Consider the following 21,128-nt stretch of genomic DNA (forward strand, 5'->3'; position numbering starts at 1 on the left):
ATTGCAAATTACAGAATGGGAAACTAGCAACATAATGTTAACATATGAGCTAATAAACTAATAAACTGTCCAGGTGTGTGATAAATATTACTGTGTATCTGGAAAATACCACATATCTTCCTAAAAAAGAAAGAACTAAAGTAGCACTGTGAAATGTACTCGGTGTTCACCCATAAATAAAGTAGGCAGCACTCCAAAATTAATAAGCAAAAAGTAGGTGTCTCATGCTTGATAACGGCTCACTGCTGTTTTCTTTCTGAAGACAAAACGTCGCATTGAAGTGGGTCAGTAAAGTACCCCCATGTGTTGCTTAATAATTTTGGGGTGCTGCCTTCTTTTTTATTCTTTCTATCCATCTAAAAAAAAAGTGTATTAACCAAAAAGTTACATTGCACTTTACTGGTTAATAAAAAGTCTATTAGAGCACATTCACTGCTGCCCTCCTTTGTTTGGTTAGTTATTCGTGGGGGTTTTGGTAATCCTCTGAAGTCGGCAAAATACTATTAGTGCTGCTTCATTTTTTGAACTATTTTATCCCATATAAATCTATCTATCTATCTATCTATCTATCTATCTATCTATCTATCTATCTATCTATCTATCTATCTATCTATCTATCTATCTATCTATCTATCAAAAAAACAGCTAATAACATAACATTTGAAACACTAGTGACATCTACTGGATGTTATTTGACATAGCAGGAGAAATCCAGCGTAAAATGAATCAAGCCTTTAATATTATGACTGTTATTAATTTTGATATTCATTCAACATTAGGAGAATAAATTCCAAATTTGTAAAACAAAAAAAAATTACAGACATAAAAAGATGGCTCTTGGATTCATTTCCTTCCCAGTATTGCATCATATAGCTTTCCAGTTGCTTTGACCTCAACGTCCCTAAAGCCAGAGTCTGTAAGGAGCTTGGTATACTCAGATGGGGTCCGTTCTCTGCCTTCTGTCTGGACCAACATGTTCAGTGAGAACAGCTGGGAAGTCACTGGGCCACTTCTGTCTTCATTCAATAGGACTTCAACTAGCAGCACTCCACCGCCTTAAGATGACCAAGAGAGAAAGTGGCAATTATTTGTCACAAAGTTAAAGCAAGAACCGTCTGATATTCTGATTTTTATCTCTAGTTCTGATAATAAGCTCATTTTAACATATCAAGCTATCAATGTACACATTAACCCCTTAAGGAAAGAGCCACTTTGTAGGTTAATGACCAGGCCAATTTTTACAATTCTGACCACTGTCACTTTATGAGGTAATTACTCTGGAATGCTTCAACGGATCCCCCTGATTCTGAGAATGTTTTTTCGTGACATATTGTACTTCATAAGAGTGGTAAAATTTCTTTGTTATCACTTGCGTTTATTTGTAAAATAAACAGAAATTTGGGAAAAAAATTTAACATTTTGCAATTTTCAAACTTTGAATTTTTATGCCCTTAAATCAGAGAGATCACACAAAATAGTTAATAAATAACATTTCCCACATGTCTACTTTACATCAGCACAATTTTGGAACCCAAATTTTTTTTTGTTAGGAAGTTATAAGGGTTAAAAGTTGACCATTTTTTTTAGGGAGCACATCACATTTGAAGTGATTTTGAGGGGTCTATATGACAGAAAATACCCAAAAGTGACACCACTCCAAAAACTGCACCCTACAAGGTGCTCAAAACCACATTCAAGAAGTTTATTAACCCTTCAGGTGCTTCACAGGAACTGACGCAATGAGGAAGAAAAAAATTAACATTTTACTTTTTTTCACAAAAAATTTAATTTAGACCAAATTTTTTTTATTTTCACAACGGTAAAAGATAAAAATGGACCCCGAAATGTATTATGCAATTTCTCCTGCGCATGCTGATACCAAATATGTGTCGGAAAACCACTGTTTGGGCACACGGCAGGGCTTGGAAGGGACAGAGCTGCATTTGACTTTTTGAATTAAAAATTTGCTGGAATAATTAGCGGATGCCATGTCGCATTTAGAGAGCCCCTGATGCGCCTAAACAGTGAAGTTTATAACGTAGAGCCGTGAAAATAAAAAAAAAAAATCACAAAATTTTTCTTTTAGCCCTAATTTTTTTATTTTCACAAGGGTAACAGGAGAAAATTGACCTCTAATTTTGTTGCGGAATTTCTCCTGAGTACGCCAATACCCTATATGTAATTGGGAACTACTTTTGAGGCACAGTGCAAAGGTCAGAAGGGAAGGAGCACCATATTATAGTACAGATTTTACTGTTATGGTTTGAGGGTGTCATGACCCACTAGGAGATCCCCTGAGGTGCCAGAACAGCAGATTCCCCCATAAATGACCACATTTTACAAACTACACCTCTCAATGAATTCATCTAGGGGTGCAGTGATCACACTGACACCAAAGGTGTGTTACAGAATTTTATACCATTCGGCAGTGAGGAAAAAATAAATTACATTTTTACCGCAAAAATTTTGTTTTAGCCCCAGATTTTACATTTTCACACTGGGATAATGGATAAAAATGGCACCAAAATTTGTCCCATAATTTCTGCTGAATGTGGCAATACCTCATATGTGGCTGTACAGTACTGCTTAGCCATACCACGACACTCGAGAGGGAAGGAGCACTATTTGCCTCCTGGAGGGCAGATTTTCCTAGAATAGTTTGCGGACTCCATATACAGAGACCCTAAATGCTAGAAGACCCGAATCCCCCCTCAAGTGACCCCATTTTGGAAATTATACCCCTGCTAAACATGTGGACACTAAATGTGGTTTAGACACACTGCGGTGCTCAGAAGGGAGGGGGGATTTGGATTTGGGAGCGCAGAATTTGCTGAATTTCTTATGGGGGGCGAGGAGCCATTTAGGTTTTCAAGAGCCTTTGTACTACCTGTAACGTGGAAGCCTCCCATATTTCCATTAACACATGACAGACCTGAGTGGGGGCTTTTAAGTGAAGCTTTTATTGGGAACATTTTACATAACATTTTAGATCACATTTATCCGGCGCTCTACGCTGAGCACTTACTTTGGTGTTTCCATCTAAATCTCCGAATGACGTGATTGAGATGAAACCCCTGTGGGATCCATTCACTATAATGAGATGAGGCAGCAGAGTTACTCTGGACTCCGTATGGCCTCTGTTCAGCATTATCCTTCTTTTCAGAAGTGCACAACACTGTGGCTGACTGCGTTTTTACCTACGCCTAAAAAGATGGATACCGCCAAATCATACAGGTCAGACAGCGTCCACAGTTCCTCCATCAGCCTCATTACAGGGAATCTTACGCCGGGGTTCTGTCTGAATCACTTATTTCAGTGATTTACACGGAAACCCTGGTGTAAGCGCTCAGCGCAGAGCGCAGGATAAATGTGAGCCAAGCCTTACTGCAATCTTTGGGAGGCAGAATAAACAAATCAGCAGCAGGTGAAGAATTGGTTTTATTTATTTTTTACGCCGTTCCTCGTGCAGTATAAAAGTGATTAGGCGACTTTATTCTTCGGGTAGGTGCGATTACAGCGATGCCAGATTCATATAGGGTTTTTATGATTGACAGCTGTCACACACTAAAAGACGCTTTTTTTGCAAAAATGAATGTTTGCATCGCCATATTTAGAGAGCTATAATTTTTCCATATTTCGGCCGACAGAGTCATGTGATAGCATGTTTTTTGCAGGACGAGTTGACGTTTTTATTGGTACCATTTTCGGGCAAATTACATTTTTTGATCACTTTCTATTCTGCTTTTTGGGAGGCAGAATGAACAGAAAACAACAATTCAGGATTTTTTGTTGTTGTTACTTGTGTGGTAAAATTACACTTGTTGGAAGTGTGTTGCAGCCTCCCCTCTGGTTCCTCAGGAGGTACAAGAAACCCCTCAATGGCTTTTTAGGGAGCCAGGTCCGTGGTAGTGTTTTTGAGTTGTGCGGATAGGGTCATTCTAGTCTGTGCAGGGACCAGTTGAGTGTGGATGCGGCGTCTCTCTGTAGTATGTGTTCCCTTTTTCCATTAAGTGTGTGTTACGTTCATAACTTCCATATTGGGGTGCAGAATTTGCTGGAATGGTTTGAGAGTGCCATTTCATATTGTAAAAGGAGGTGAAGCAGCTCCCCAGCCAGTAGTATAAATCTGTCCCGTTAGATACTCACTCGCATGGACACCGTCCTGTGACCAGTAATCAACATAGAAGAAAAAGTTTTCCAGCGAAGTGGTATCCAATTTCCAAAATTTATTGTGCAAAAGATAAAATCTTCAATCCAAACATCGGGTTACATAGTGCTTAAGCCAACATGTTTCGACAGATGGTCTTAGTCATGGCAGTATTGCCAGTATTGCCATGACGAAGACCATCTGTCGAAACATGTTGGCTTAAGCACTATGTAACCCGATGTTTGGATTGAAGATTTTATCTTTTGCACAATAAATTTTGGAAATTGGATACCACTTCACTGGAAAACATTTTCTTCTATGCCATGTCATATTGGCAGAAGCCCTGACATGCTAGAAAATCAGACCCACTTTACAAAATGCACCCCTCAATGAATCTAGGCATGATGACACCACATTTGCCCAACAAAATTTTATACCATTGGGCGGTGAAGAAAAATAATTACATTCTTACCACTGTTCTTTTAACCCAAAGCTTTTAATCTTAATAATAGCTAATAGGAAAAAATGGATCTCACAGTTTGTTGTGCCATGTCTCCTGAGTGCGTAAATACCCTACATGTAATGGGGAACTACTTTTCAAGAACAGTGGAAAGCTCAGAAGGGAAGGAGCGCAATATTATAGTGCAGATTTTACTGTTATGGTTTGCAGGTGCCATGTCACATTGGCAGAGCCCCTGAGGTGCCAGAACAGCTGAACCCACCACATAAGAGATCCCATTATATAAAATACACATCTCAATTAATTCATCTAGGGGTGCAGTGATCATATTGACATCACAGGTGAGTCACAGTATTTTATACCATTGGGTGGTGAAGGAAAATAATTTAATTAATTTCACAAAATTTGTTTTAGTCCCAGATTTAACATTTTCACAGGGGGTAAATGGGTAAAAATGGCACCAAAATTTGCCACACAATTTCACTTGAATGTGGCAATACCCATATGTGGCTGTATAGTACTGTTTAGCCACAGAGTGAGAATCAGGAGGGAAAGAGCGCTATTTGACTCTTGGATAACAAATTTTCATAGAATAGTTTGCGGACTCCATATACAGAGATCATAGGTGCCAGAAAAGCAGAATCCCCCTCAAGTAACCCCATTTTGGAAATTACACTCCTCTGGGAATTTATGTACAGGTGTAGAGACGATTTTGACTCAATGGGTATTTTCCAGAAACAAGTAGCAGTGGATGTTACTAACTGAAAAGTGCAAATCTCCCAGTGCCCGTATGCTGTAGTGCCCAGTACATTGTGCCCAGCTCGGGCTTCTAGACACATGCACCCCATAAATTAAGCAGTTTCTCATCACTACAGAAATGCTAAACATGTGGACACTAAATGTGGTTTAGGCACACTGTGGGACTCAGAAGGGAGGGGGGACATTTGGAAGTGAATATTTTGCTGGATTTCTTTTGGGGGCTGAGGAGTCACAGCGCTTTTCCAGAGCGTTTGTGCTACCAGTAATCTGGAAACCTCTATATTTCCATTGACAGATGATGGACCTGTGTGGGGACTTGTTTTTTTGTAGATTGAGTTGAGCTTTTATTGGGAACATTTTACATATTATTTTGGATCACATTTATCCTGCGCTCTACACTGAGACCTTACATCTGGGTTTCCATCTAAAGCTCTGAATCTCAGATGAAACCCCTCAGGGATCCATTCACTATAATGAGGCAGCAGAGTTACTCTGGACTCAGTCTGGCCTCTGTTCAGCAGTGTTCTTCTTTTCAGAAGTGCACAAAACTGTGGCCGACCAGGCTTTTATGCACTCTTAAAAACACGTACACCACCGGATCATAGACCAGAGTCCAAAGTGACTCCATCTACCTAATTATAGGGAATCTTCCGCCGGGGCTTCCAACTGTCTGAATCATGTATTTCAGAGAGTTACATGGAAACCCTGGTGTAAGTGCTTAGAGTGCAGGATAAATATGAGCTGAGCCTTAATGCGATCTTTAGAAGACAGAATGAACAAATCAACAGCAGGTCAGGAAATGGTTTTATTAATTTTTTACGTCTTTCCTAGTGCGGTATAAGTGCTTAGATAACTTTATTCTTCAAGTCAGTGTGATTAGAGCAATACTAGATTTATATCTTTTTTATGATTAGCTACTATCACTCACTAAAAAACGCTTTTTATAAATAAAAAAAGGTTTTGCATCGCCATATTTTGAGAGCGATAACTTTTATATTTTTCTGCCAAAAGAGGCATGTGAAGGCTTGAGGGATAAGTTGATGTTTTTATTGATATCATTTTCCCCACTGACACTCGCCAGTCAGCAGCATCAAAACTCTTGTCGCTTACTTCATCCTTTGGACTTACTCAGTGGTACTCCTCAGCCACCCACACAGACAGACACACACTAGACCTCATCTTCACCCAACTCTGCTCCCTATCTAACCTCACAACCTCCCCCCTACCCCTATCTGACCACCACCTACTCACATTCTCATCCCTGTCCTCCTCACCTGTCACCCATGTCCAGCAACTAGCACACTCCCGCAGAAACCTTGCACATCTAGACACACACTCTCTGACTCTGTTCTACCACTGACATCCATATCCTCACTCCATGACACAGACAGCACCACTGCTTTCTACAATGCCACTCTCGCATCAGCTATTGACTCAGTCGCCCCTCTTATGCATGGCAGAGCACGACGAGTCAACAGGCAACCCTGGCACAACAACCTCACTAAACAGCTCCGACAAGCGTCCAGGGTTGCGGAGCGGCGTTGGAAGAAAACACATACTCAAGATGACTTCACTGCATCCAAACAAGCAACACTCGCATTCAAATCAGCACTCACCTCTGCTAAACAGGCTTACTTCACAACCCTCATATCTTCCCTATCCTACAAACCCCAAACAACTATTCAACACTTTCAACTCTCTCCTCTGCCCTCCACTGCCCCCTCCGACTGTTATGATCTGCTACAGAGACTAAGGAAAGACAGGAGATCTGTCCCTACAATAGAACTAAACTAGATCCCTACGATGTAATGGGGAACCTGATCCTGCGATCAGACCCGCTAAAGTCCTAGGCTAGTCTGTACGAAGACCTATAGATGTGAGGGAGGGATCCCTAAAAGAACTAAGGACTGGGATAAGTTGGACACCTCCTAGCAGAAATCGTAGCAGTCAAAGACAAACACACAACAAAAAGCATAGAGGTCCGAAGACCTAGCAAAACTAACAGAGAACGGCAACAGAGCATCAAGCTAGCTCAACAGTAGTAAATACAATGAAGTCCAGCAATGCCAGGAGGGCGGAGCCGGAATAAATAGGCAAAAATGGTCATGTGACCAGCAAACTAAAAAAAACCTAACAGGAGAGTTGTAACAGTACCACCTCTTCTAAGAGGATCCTCCGGATCCCCTAGGCCCAGGCTTACCAGGAAACCTCCTGTGAAACGCTCGGACAAGTCTGGAAGCAGAAACATCATCCGCCCTCACCCATGAGTTATCCTCAGGTCCGAAACCCTTCCAAGCGACGAGATACTGCAAACTCCCTCTATACCGTCTAGAATTTAGGGTGCGGGAAATTTCATATTCCCCGTCCTCCACCACCGGAGGAACAGTGGCAGAGGCGTCACCATCCGACACATCAGCTTTTTTCAACAGAGAAACATGAAACACCGTATTAATCCTCCAGGACGTAGGAACCTCCAGCCTAACAGCAGATTGGTTAACTATCTGAAGCACCTTAAAGGGCCCTAGAACTTGGGACCCAATTTTTTAGAAAGAATCCTCAATCGCAGATTCTTAGAGGACAACCAAACCATGTCACCAACAGCAAACAAAACCTCTTGCCGTTTCCTATCAAAGTACCTCTTAGATTTTTTGTTAGCCTCCTGAAGATTAACACGCACATCCGTCCAAACTCTCTCCAAATCACCGGAAAAACTCTCCTCCTCAAGCACAGCCGAAACCAATTTGGAGAATGACCCAAAAGACGGATGTCTCCCAGAACAACAAAAAAAAGGCGAACACCCAGCAGAAGAGGATGTATGGTTGTTAAGAGCAAATTCAGCAAGTGGCAGAAACTCAGACCACCCCTCTTGATTGTCTGCCACAAAGCAACGCAAGAACTGCTCAACATCCTGGTTCTTCCTTTCTGTCTGGCCATTAGACTCAGGATGATATCCGGATGAAAACGACAAATGAACTCCCAACCTGTCACAAAAGGCACGCCAAAAACGAGCCACGAACTGAGGTCCCCTATCAGAAACAATGTCAGTAGGAACACCATGTAGTCTGACAATTTCCTTGACAAAGGCCTTAGCGAGTGTCTTAGCGCAAGGCAGTTTGATGAAGGGAACCAAGTGACATTATGAACCCTATGCGCTGTGATTCATCACCAGAGGATCCGGGTCTCAAACGAAAATATAATAGACAAGCATTTTTAAAAGAAAAAAAATCTTGTTGTTCGCCAAAAAATAGATCAGGCAGATGTACCTTTGGTTCCACAAAATGCGCTCCAGAACAGCTACTCACGTGTTGTTGGAGCTTGGTCACCTCCAGAGAGAGTCCCTGCAAGCGTTGAGCCAAATCTTGCACCGAGATCATGATGGAAAACTGGAGGTCTTTCCTTAGAGAAAATTTTTTTTTCTTTTATGGCTGGACTTACTGTTATGATCTGCTACAGAGACTAAGGAAAGACAGGAGATCTGTCCCTACAATAGAACTAAACTAGATCCCTACGATGTAACGGGGAACCTGATCCTGCGATCAGACCCGCTAAAGTCCTAGGCTAGTCTGTACGAAGACCTATAGATGTGAGGAAGGGATCCCTAAAAGAACTAAGGACTGGGATAAGTTGGACACCTCCTAGCAGAAATCGTAGCAGTCAAAGACAAACACACAACAAAAAGCATAGAGGTCCGAAGACCTAGCAAAACTAACAGAGCACGGCAACAGAGCACCAAGCTAGCTCAACAGTAGTAATGAAGTCCAGCAATGCCAGAAGGGCGGAGCCGGAATAAATAGGCAAAAATGGTCATGTGACCAGCAAACTAAAAAAAACCTAACAGGAGAGTTGTAACACCGACCTCCATCATCTCTGCTGAGGAGTTTGCTACACACTTCAAAAACAAGATTGATCAAACACGGCAAGTCTTTACTGTCCGACCACCACAACCCCTCTGTTTTCCACACCACTTCCCTACCCCTATAACCTCACTTCCCAACATCAAGGAAAGAGACCTTACTCATCTCCTCTCCAAATCACACCTCACCACATGTGCACTCGACCCCAACCCATCCCACCTCCTCCCCAACCTCACCCCCACACTCATCCCATCCCTAACCCATCTCTTCAACCTATCACTATCCTCTGGTACTTTCCCTGCTGCCTTCAAACATGCCACAATCACGCCCATCCTCAAAAAGCCATCCCTCGACCCATCCGCCCTGTCCAGCTATCGCCCCATATCGCTGCTCCCATTTGCCTCCAAATTCCTTGAGCAACACGTTCACGCTGAACTTACCTCCCACTGTTCATCTAACTCTCTCTTCGACAACCGACAATCTGGCTTCCGCCCCCACCATTCCACCGAAACTGCCCTTACCAAAATCACCAATGACCTACTTACAGCCAAAGCTAACAGACAATTCTCCGTACTCCTTCTACTTGACCTGTCTTCTGCTTTCGATACAGTTGACCACTGCCTCCTACTGCAGATCCTCTCTTCCTTTGGCATCAAAGACCTTGCCCTATCCTGGATCTTCTCATACCTTTCTAACCGCACATTTAGTGTCTCCCACTCCCACACTACCTCCTCACCCGGCCCCCTCTCTGTTGGAGTCCCTCAAGGCTCTGTCCTAGGACCCCTACTCTTCTCAATCTATACCCTTGGCCTGGGACAGCTCATAAAATCCTATGGCTTCCAGTACCATCTGTATGCTGATGACACCCAGATCTACCTCTCTGGCCCAGACGTCACCTCTCTGCTGTCCAGAATCCCAGCATGTCTAGCAGCCATATCCTCCTTCTTCTCCTCCCGCTACCTCAAGATCAATGTGGACAAAACTGAACTCATTATCTTTCCCGCATCTCGCATATCTTCCCCACCTGATCTATCTATCACAATAAAAAACATCACTCTTTCCGCTGTACCGACAATCCGCTGCCTCGGAGTAACCCTTGACTCTGCCCTGTCCTTCAAACCCCACATCCAAGCTCTCACCACCTCCTGTTGCCTCCAGCTCAAAAATATTTCCAGAATCCGTCCTTTCCTCAACCATAACTCTACTAAACTGCTTGTGCATGCCCTCATCATCTCCCGCCTCGACTATTGCAACAGCCTCCTCTGTGGCCTCCCTGCTAACACTCTCGCACCCCTCCAGTCCATCCTCAACTCTGCTGCACGACTTGTTCATCTCTCGCCTAGCTACTCCTCTGATAAACCCCTTTGCAAATCGCTTCACTGGCTCCCAATTTCCCAGCGCATCCAGTTCAAACTACTAACACTGACCTACAAAGCCATCCATAACCTCTCTCCTCCGTACATCTCTGAACTAATCTCCCGATATATTCCCTCACGTAACCTCCGGTCCTCCCATGACCTCCTTCTCTCCTCCACACTTATCCATTCCTCAAGCAATCGCCTCCAAGATTTCTCCCGAATATCCCCCATCCTCTGGAATTCTGTGCCTAAACACGTCCGATTATCCACCACATCCGGATCCTTCAGACGGAACCTGAAAACCCATCTCTTCAAGAAAGCTTACAGCCTGCAATGACCACACTGTCTCCTCAACAACGCCGAAGCTACTACTACTGCAACCCCCCAACCTACTGTCTCCTCCCCATTCCAGTAGATTGTAAGCCTGCAAGGGCAGGGTCCTCTTCCCTCTGTACCAGTCTATCATTGTTAGTTTGTTTACTGTAGTGATATTCTTATTTTGTATGTAACCCCTTATGTACAGCGCCATGGAATCAATGGCGCTATATAAATTAATAATAATAATAATAATAAATAATTTTCGTGCACATAACATTTTTCAATTGCTTTTTATTCCAATTTTTGGGAGGCAAAATTAACCCCTTTGAAGCCCAAGACGTATTAATACGTATCTGCACCCTGGGCTTTAAGAGCCTGATACGTATTAATACGTCTTTGCGATCGCGCCCGCACACAGGCAGTGCGGGCGCGACCGCCGCTGGGTGTCAGCTGATTGTCACAGCTGACACCCGATGCTATGTGCTGGGAGCAGTCCCGCACCACTCCCGGCACATTAACCCCCGCAATGCTGCGGTCGAAGTCAACCGCAGCATTGCGGTGGCAAGGGAAGTGATCAGGATACTCACCTCTCCTGCCGGCCTACAGCGCTGTCTGCCGCGGCTTGCCGGATGTTGCCATGACGACCCGATGTCATGAAAACATCCGGGTCACCAGACAGCAGGAAGATATTTTGGTCATGCGCAGTGCATGACCAAAATATCTTCTGCATCTGCAGCGCTGACAGCCTGTATAGCATAGGGATGGTGCTCCATCCCTGTGCTATACAGGCGATCAGAATAAAAAAAGTGAAAGTCCCATAGTGGGACAAAGAATAAAAGTAAAAAAAAAGTGTCAGAAAGTGAAAAAATATATATATTTTTTAAAAAATATAAAATAAATAAATAAATAAATAATCCACCAAAAATCAAAAACATAATGTACCCATCAATAAATATTATTGTGAAAAAAACAAACAATAAAAGTACACATATTTGGTATCGCCGAGTCCGGAACGACCTGACCTATAAAACTGTCACACATGGTAAAAAAAAAAAAAAAAAAAACGAAGCAAAAACCAATGCTTTACACTGTGTTCCAAATTATTATGCAAATAATATTTTCTCAGATTTTCCCAAATTACCTATATGAATTGCAGTCATTGTAATTTTCCAGTCAAATAACTATTAGAGTACAATTGAAAGGTTTTTGTACAAACTGCCTATGATAACAGTATATTTTTAAAAAAATAAAAAACTCAAACTGCACTCAAAATGCATGTTCCAAATTATTATGCACAGCAGAGTTTTCAACCTTTTCATTTTAATAAAGAACAAAAAAATGGTCATTTTTGAAATTATAAGCATTAGCAGGTTATTACAAACTGAAATCAAATAGTTTTCAACTCAAAACTTTATTCTAGGTGATGTTACATTTACACATAGGACCGCTTGTTCGAAAGGAGCTTCTGAACTCTATCGTCCATTGAATTTGTCAGGCTTTGGATGGTTTCTGCTTCAATTGTTTTGCATGAGGACAGAATACCCTCCCAGAGCTGTTGCTTAGATGTGAACTGCCTCCGGCCATCATAGACACTCCTTTTGATGATGCTCCAGAGGTTCTCAATGGGGTTGAGGTCAGGGGAGCATGGGTGCCACACCATAAGTTTGTCCCCTTTTATGCCCATAGCAGCCAGAGATGCAGATGTGTTATATGCAGCATGAGATGGGACATTATCATGCATGAAATGATCTAAATGGTCCAGATGGATGGAGTGGAGGATGGCTAGTTGATGGACACCCCATGCAAACACGGCTACGGCGCTAACAAGGAGGAGGTGGAGTAATGTTTTGGGCTGGAATCATGGGGAGAGAGATTGTCGGCCCTTTTAGGATCCCTGAAGGGGTAAAGATGAACTCCATAATGTATGTTGAGTTTCTCAAACAGCACTTCCTTCCATGGTTCAAGAAGAAGAACCGTGCATTCCGCAGCAAGATCATTTTCATGCATGATAATGCCCCGTCTCATGATGCACATAACACATCTGCATCTCTGGCTGCTATGGGCATAAAAGGGGACAAACTTATGGTGTGGCACCCATGCTCCCCTGACCTCAACCCCATTGATAACCTCTGGAGCATCATCAAAAGGAGTGTCTATTTCTTTCTATAAAATAGCTTTTATTGTGTAAAAGCGCCAAAACATAAAAAAACAATATAAATGTGGTACACGTACTGACCCAAAGAATAAAGCTACCTTGTAAATTTTACCACACGCGGAACAAAATTAAAAAAAATAAAATAAAAAAAAAATTCATGAATTGTTGGTTTTTGTTTATTCTGCCTCCCAAAAATCGGAATAGAAAGCGATGAAAAAATGTCACGTGCCTGAAAATGGCACCAATAAAAACGTCAACTCATCCCGCAAAAAACAAGCCGTCACATGACTCTGTCGGCCAAAATATGGAAAAATTATAGCTCTTAAAATATGGTGATGCAAAAACTAGATTTTACAAAAAAATGCGTCTTTTAGTGTTTGACAGCTGTCAATCATAAAAACCTGATATGATTCTGGTATCGCTGTAATCGCACCGACCCGAAGAATAAAGTCATCTAATCACTTATACTGCAAGAGGAACGGAGTAAAAAATAAACTCTCGCGTTAGGGTTAGGGTTGTGCTAGGGTTAGGGTTGGGCTAGGGTTAGGGTTGGGGTTGGGGTTAGGGTTGGGCTAAGGTTGGGCTAGGGTTAGGGTTGGGATTTTTTTTCAAAAGTAAAAAAAAAAACGATAACGATATGGCGACTAGTGTTGAGCGCAAGTGCTCGCTACTTGAGTTTGTATCGGGTGCTCGGGTATGCACTGAGTATTGCGGGTGCTCGAGTGACATGCTCGGGTCTCCCCCCCATATGCTTCGCGGCCAAAACAAACTTGTGGGGATTGCCTGCCATACACGAGAGATCCCCGCATGTTTTTTTTTGGGTGTCTAATAACCGTGAAACATACGGGCGGCGACTCGAGCATGTCACTCGAGCACCCACGATACATGGTGCATACCTGAGTACCCAATGCAAACTCAAGCAGTGAGCACTTGCGCTCAAGACTAATGACAACTTATTCAATATGATGACCTAATGTTATCAAATTCTGTGTCATACCTCTGGGTTCAAAATGTTCACGATACCCCTTGATAAAATCCTTGAGGGGTGTATTTTACAAAATGGGGTCACTTGTGGGGGGTTTCCACTATTTAGGCGCATCAGGAGCTCTCCAAATGCGAAATGGTGTTCGCTCTCGATTCCAGTCAATTTTGCATTCAAAAAGTCACACAGTGCTCCTTCCCTTCTGAACTCTGCCATGCGCCCAAACAATGTATTTTCCCCACATATTGGGTATTGGCGTACTCAAAAGAAATTGCACAAAAGTTTTTGGTGTCCATTTTCTCTTCTTACCCTTGTGAAAATAAAAAATTGGGGCTAAAACATAATTTTTGTGGAAAAACTTTGATTTTTTTATTTTCACGGCTCAGGGTGCTCACGACACATCTAGATAAGTTCCCAGAGGGGTCTAATTTCCAAAATAGTGTTACTTGTGGGGGGGTTTCCACTGTTTAGGCACATCAGGGGTTCATCCCCTAATTATTCAAGCAAATTTTACATTCAAAAAGTCAAATGGTGCTCCTTCCCTTCCGAACCCTGCCATATGCCTAAGCAGTGGTTTTCCCCCACATATGGGGTATCTGCTTACTCAGGAGAAATTGCACAACAAACTGCATGGTGCAATTTCTCCTGTTACCCTTATGAAAATGCAAAATTGGGGGCTGAAAAACATTTTTGTGGGAAAAGTGTGAAAATTTTATTTTTACGGCTCAATGTTATAAACTTCTGTGAAGCACCTTGGGGGTTCAAGGTGCTCACCACACATCTAGATACGTTCCCTGAGGGGTCTAGTTTCCAAAATGGTGTCACTTGTAGGGGGGTTTCCACTGTTTAGGCACACCAGGGGCTCCCCAAAGGCAACATGGCATCCAGTAATTATTCAGGCAAATTTTACATTCAAAAATTCAAATGGCGCTCCTTCAATTCCGAACCCTGCCGTGCGCCCAAACAGTGTTTTTTCCCCACATATGGGGTATCAGCGTGCCCAGGGAAAATTGTACAACAAATTTTGGGGTCCATTTTTTCCTGTTACCCCTGCGAAAATAAAAAAAAAGGGTCTAAAGTAACATTCTTGTGAAAAAAGTTAAATGTTCATTTTTTTTCTTCCACATTCCAAAAATTCCCGTGAAGCACCTGAAGGGTTAATAAAGTTCTTGAATGTGGTTTTGAGCACCTTGAGGGGTGCAATTTTTAGAATAGTGTCACTTTTGGGTATTTTCTGTCATAAAGACCCCTCAAAGTGACTTCAAATGTGATGTGGTCCCTAAAAAAATGGTTTTGTAAATTTTGTTGGAAAAATGAGAAATCACTGGTCAACTTTTAACCCTTATAGCTGTTATTTTTTAATTTTTATGTGTGACATACAGTACAGACCAAGTGTTTGGACACACCTTCTCATTTAAAGATTTTTCAGTATTTTCATGACTATGAAAATTGTACATTCACACTGAAGGCATCAAAACTATGAATTAACACATGTGGAATTATATACTTAACAAAAAAGTGTGAAACAACTGAAAAAATGTCTTATATTCTAGGTTCTTCAAAGTAGCCACCTTTTGCTTTGATGACTGCTTTGCACACTCTTGGCATTCTCTTGATGAGCTTCAAGAGGTAGTCACCGGAAATGGTTTTCACTTCACAGGTGTGCCCTGTCAGGTTTAATAAGTGGGATTTCTTGCCTTATAAATTGGGTTGGGACCATCAGTTGTGTTATGCAGAAGTCAGGTGGTTACACAGCTGATAGTCCTATTGAATAGACTGTTAGAATTTGTATTATGGCAAGAAAAAAGCAGATAAGTAAAGAAAAACGAGTGGCCATCATTACTTTAAGAAAAGAAGGTCAGTCAGTCCGAAAAATTGGGAAAAATTTGAAAGTGTCCCAAAGTGCAGTTGCAAAAACCATCAAGCGCTACAAAGAAACTGGCTCACATGAGGACAGCCCCAGCAAAGGAAGACCAAGAGTCACCTCTGCTTCTGAGGATAAGTTTATCCGAGTCACCAGCTTCAGAAATCGCAGGTTAACAGCAGCTCAGATTAGAGACCAGGTCAATGCCACACAGAGTTCTAGCAGCAGACACATCTCTTCAACTACTGTTAAGAGGATACTTTGTGCAGCAGGCCTTCATGGTAAAATAGCTGCTAGGAAACCACTGCTAAGGACAGGCAACAAGCAGAAGAGACTTGTTTGGGCTAAAGAATACAAGGAATGGACATTAGACCAGTGGAAATCTGTGCTTTGGTCTGATTAGTCCAAATTTGAGATCTTTGGTTCCAACCACCGTGTCTTTGTGCGACGCAGAAAAGGTGAACGGATGGACTCTACATGCCTGGTTCCCACAGTGAAGCATGGAGGAGGAGGTGTGATGGTGTGGGGGTGCTTTGCTGGTGACACTGTTTAGGATTTATTCAAAATTAAAGGCATACTGAACCAGCATGGCTACCACAGCATCTTGCAGCGGCATGCTATTCCATCCGGCTTGCGTTTAGTTGGACCATCTTTTATTTTTCAACAGGAAAATGACCACAAACACACCTCCACTCCAGGCTGTGTAAAGGCTATTTGACCAAGAAGGAGAGTGATGGGGTGCTACACCAGATGACCTGGCCTCCACAGTCACCAGACCTGAACCCAATCGAGATGGTTTGGGGTGAGCTGGACCGCAGAGTGAAGGCAAAAGGGCCAACAAGTGCTAAGCATCTCTGTGAACTCCTTCAAGATTGTTGGAAGACCATTTCTGGTGACTACCTCTTGAAGCTCATCAAGAGAATGCCATGAGTGTGCAAAGCAAAAGGTGGCTACTTTGAAGAACCTAGAATATAAGACATATTTTCAGTGATTTCACACTTTTTTGTTAAGTATATAATTCCACATGTGTTAATTCATAGTTTTGATACCTTCAGTGTGAATGTACAATTTTCATAGTCACTTTTGGTCTGTACTGTATCTCTCTGATTTAAGGGCATAAAAATTCAAATTTTGAAAATTGCAAAATTTTCGCCAAATTTCCGTTTTTTTCACAGATAAAAGCAAGTGATATCGAAGAAAATTTACCACAATCATGAAGTACAATATGTCACAAAAAAAACAATCTCAGAATCAGGGGGATCCGTTGAAGCATTCCAGAGTAATTACCTCATAAGGTGACAGTGGTCAGAATTGTAAAAATTGGCCTGGTCATTAACGTGCAAACCACCTTTGGTTGTAAAGGGGTTAACAAAAAACAGCAATTCTAGATTTTTTTTGTTATACCGTTCAAGTTGCAGTATAAATGATAAGGCAGCTTTATTCTTCGGATCAATACGATTACAGCTATACAACATGTATTTTTTATGTTTTTCAGCTTTTATGCAATAACAACCATTTCTTTTTAAAAAATAAATGATTGTTTTTGTCAGAGCCAGCGTTCTGTACCGGAATCCAGGCACTTGTAAGACTCTGGGGGTCCTGAGCCCTGCAAGACTGCCGACCATAGATAAACCAGAGCACTGCACAAAGCACAGCATGCACCAACATTTTTTTTATTGTCGTCAGTCGGGAACAAGTTAAGTATTCAGGTTACAGGTTTATTAACATTTTGGATGATAAACCTGTAACCTGAATACTTAACCTGTACCCGACTGACGACAGTAAGTTGTTCAATAATAAAATTAATCATCAAAAATACAAATTGTCTAATAATTGTGCATACATTGTATAAAAGGCACTAAAGAATGTGGGTCACTCAAAAATAATAAACATTTAAGATAAAAATTAGTGTTGAGCGAGTATGTTCTGTTAACCATTTCACCGAGTATGCTCGGGCGAGCACCGAGTAGTTACAGCTGCTCGGTGATATGGTTGAATCGCTCCCGTGTGCATGATTTGCGACTGTTTGACAGTTTTAATACATGTGAGGAATGTCTATTTCTTACACATTCCTCACATGTAATAAAACTGTCAAACAGTTGCAAATCATGCACATGGGAGCGATTCAACCATATCACCGAGCAGCTGTAACTACTCGGAGCTCGGCCCGAGCATACTCGGACAGAACATACTTGCTCAACACTAATAAAAATGTAAAAAGCCCAATTAAAATCTAAATAGAAACACCAATAATTTGATAGGCTATTTTCATAGCTGTCATGGAAGTGAATAAAAAGAGCTACTCGTTTCTGGACAGCTTTCTCTGCCTGGCAGCGTGGGATAGGTTCTCATGAAAATAGGTGCAGGTTCCAAAGGTGGGACCCATATCTATTAGACATTTATGGCATATATTGAAATTTGACATAATTATTTGTTAACGATTGGTTATATTTTTTATCATTTTTATTAAAGATAATACAAAACATAATTCAAAATTCTACACTAGAAATTGTAACCGCTTTCAGTTTTGCCTGTCACAGTATCATTTTCCTACAGAGTACGAGCTTACCAGCTCTACAAGACTGGTAAATCTTCCGCAGCAGTTGAAGGCATTTTTCTTCTGTCCAGTCATGAATAATCCTGCCCATAATAAATAGGTCTGCCTCAGGAATAGGATCAGTAAAGAAGTCTCCTTTGACAAAGAAGGAAAGACCTTGTAAGTATAAAAAATGTAGACAAAATAGGCATGAAATAATAAGAAATTATCTTATTTATTTTTTATTTTTCCATCAAGAAAGCTGCAAGAGGGCTTTGCAAGACACCATTTTGAAGTTTGGAAAGACATCATTCACTTGATCTTACATTAGTACCATTTTAAAGTATGTACATTTTCTTGCTTTTAGTGTCTTTTTTGGGGAGAAGTAAAGTGAATGAAAAGCAGCATATATTGCATTCCACTTTATGGGTTAAATAATGTAATATTTTGACAGATCAAGACAAGGTATACTAATTAAAATTTTATTTTTTTGTAAATATCATTATAGAAAATTGCAACAATTTTTCACATATTTTATTCTTTCTAGGGAACCTCACTTTTTGATCATTTGAACACTTATAAGTATATCATCAAATTAACTATCCTTTTCACAAGTTACGGTTCACAGAAGTACAAAGATGGTGCTAATGGAGACTTAAGTAGGCCTTGACTGCCATAGTAACACATCTGCACCCTGAATGCATCACAGGGGGCCCAATGGGTTACAGTCCCGATCTCCCATCACCCCCAAGATCTCTAGCACTTAAATGTTACAGTCAGTACATGACAGCAGCATATAGTTGTTAAATCTCGATCTGTCTTGACTGTTAGAGACAGGTGCATATTGTGGGTTCAGCTCTACAACCAGAACCAAACATGTGATGTGCTTATATGGCACATGTCAAGAAGGGGTTAATCAATCATAGATTATTTCAGTAATAGTACAAGGTTTAGAAAGGGAGATGTCTGCTCCGTCCACATTCAGATGTCTGCTATTTTTTTATTTTAAAACATTTTTATTTTGTGTATTTTTGACATATCTAAGTCAATTTTCACAGCTTTCCTAGAGATGAAAGAAGTAAGTCACACTCCCATTCAAAAGATAGCTGTGGGTCCCAGCTGTCATGAGACCCGCTGTAGCAAAGCCAGGTAGGCTAGGGTTAAATCCAAGCTCGACAGGTTCTGATTCGGTGAACCTGGATAGTGTTGCATATAACCACGCTAAGTGTTCACCTTAGTCAGTCTGCTAGATGTTGAGCAGTGTGTTGAAGCTGGTGAGTGACCAGCTAAAATGGGATCTATAGCTGGGAAAGAGACAAGCTGTCTCTGAATGGAGAGTGCACGGGTCAGCTAGGAAAGCTGAACAGTCTGTGTCAAGGAGCTGCAGAGTAACATGTGGAAGCTCTAGCCTGTTCAGTGTGAACTGTGTTTGGAGTTGAACATTTCTGTTTGGCGCTGGAAGCTCAGGCTGAAGGGGATACTAAGACTTGTAGGAACGTACCTCTTATGTGCATAAAGTTTTCTCCAGGAGAAAGGACTGTAATCTGTTCGGGTGAGCCCACACTTACATACATGTGCCCTGCTAAATGAACTGCTTATCTGCTGTTATACCTTCGTACCCAGAAGAAGCTGTTTTGGTTTTGAATCCCTTAAAGTTTTATGAAAGCAATAAAACTGCCCATGTTTAGACCAAACCACATTGCCTGTGTGAATTCTACCTAATGGCAACCTGAGATTGTGAATCCCTACAAAGGTCATTTTAAGTAACCCTCAAAGTACAGATTCTGCACCAAAAGTCAGTGACAAAGTGTGATCCATTAAAAGCCGTGCTATACAGTATATCTGTACACTAAATGTAGAACCAGTAAGTCAATACACACATATGAAATGTTCTTTCTTTTTTATAAACAATGAAGTTTTATATACTGCACCCTCAAGGAAATAAATCTGTTGCTCCTTATCTGTAACAAAACGTTTCTTAGCTGTTTCCACAACTTTGGGCAGGTCCATAATGGTAACTGTTGACTCATTGTATCTAGAAACAAATTGTTTGGCAAGACCTCCTGAACATCCTAAAAGAGAAAAAATAGTTTTCCATGTTAACTGCTGACAATATACGGTATCTATATATACTGCATATAGTACTATGCAAAAGTTTTAGGCAGGTGTGGAAAAATGCTACAAAGTAAGAATGATTTAAAAATGGAATTGTTAATAGTTTATTTTTAATTATCAAAATACAAAGTAAATGAACAAAAGAGAAATATAAATCACATCAATATTTGGTGTGATTGCCTTTTGTCTTCATACATTTTTCTAGGTATGCTTGCACAAAATCAGAGATTTGTAGCAATTTAGTCAGTAACTAATTATACTAAACTTGTGATAATGAGCATCATCTTCATATGTAGTTCGAATACAGTTATTAACTGAAACAAAAACAGCTGTGCAGTAAGACTGGGTGAATAACAGACAAACTCTACTACAGAGGTGATGTTGTGGAAGTCTGTTGCATGTCACAGATCATACATTATGGCAAGAATGAGGACAGCAACAACATACAGTAGTAGGTAGTTATACTGAATCCGCAAGGTCTCTCTCTCAGGCAAAGATTTTTCAAAGCAGACTGGATGCAGTGGTCGGCCAAGGAAACTTCATGTAACAGGTGAAAGACAAATCATATTTATTTCCTTTC

The 21,128-nt window shown here is 41.2% G+C and overlaps 1 protein-coding gene across 2 annotated transcripts in view; it reads right to left on the bottom strand.

Annotated features, from left to right (window-relative positions):
• Positions 1-346: 346 nt before the first annotated feature.
• ASMT (acetylserotonin O-methyltransferase) overlaps positions 347-21,128 on the bottom strand; it is a 106,651-nt gene continuing 85,869 nt past the window's right edge. For both annotated transcript variants that reach the window (XM_073667359.1, XM_073667358.1), the window contains exons 7-9: positions 20,365-20,505; positions 18,467-18,589; positions 347-1,055 (exon numbers count right to left, since the gene is read on the bottom strand). In XM_073667359.1, the coding sequence (XP_073523460.1) occupies positions 844-1,055; positions 18,467-18,589; positions 20,365-20,505 (476 nt within the window). In that variant the 3' untranslated portion in view covers positions 347-843. The remainder of the gene's footprint in view (positions 1,056-18,466; positions 18,590-20,364; positions 20,506-21,128) is intronic.

The sequence above is a fragment of the Phyllobates terribilis genome, unplaced genomic scaffold, assembly GCF_046119375.1.
Source record: "Phyllobates terribilis strain yellow unplaced genomic scaffold, ASM4611937v1 Scaffold_2__4_contigs__length_985480577, whole genome shotgun sequence".
Taxonomy (NCBI): domain Eukaryota; kingdom Metazoa; phylum Chordata; class Amphibia; order Anura; family Dendrobatidae; genus Phyllobates; species Phyllobates terribilis.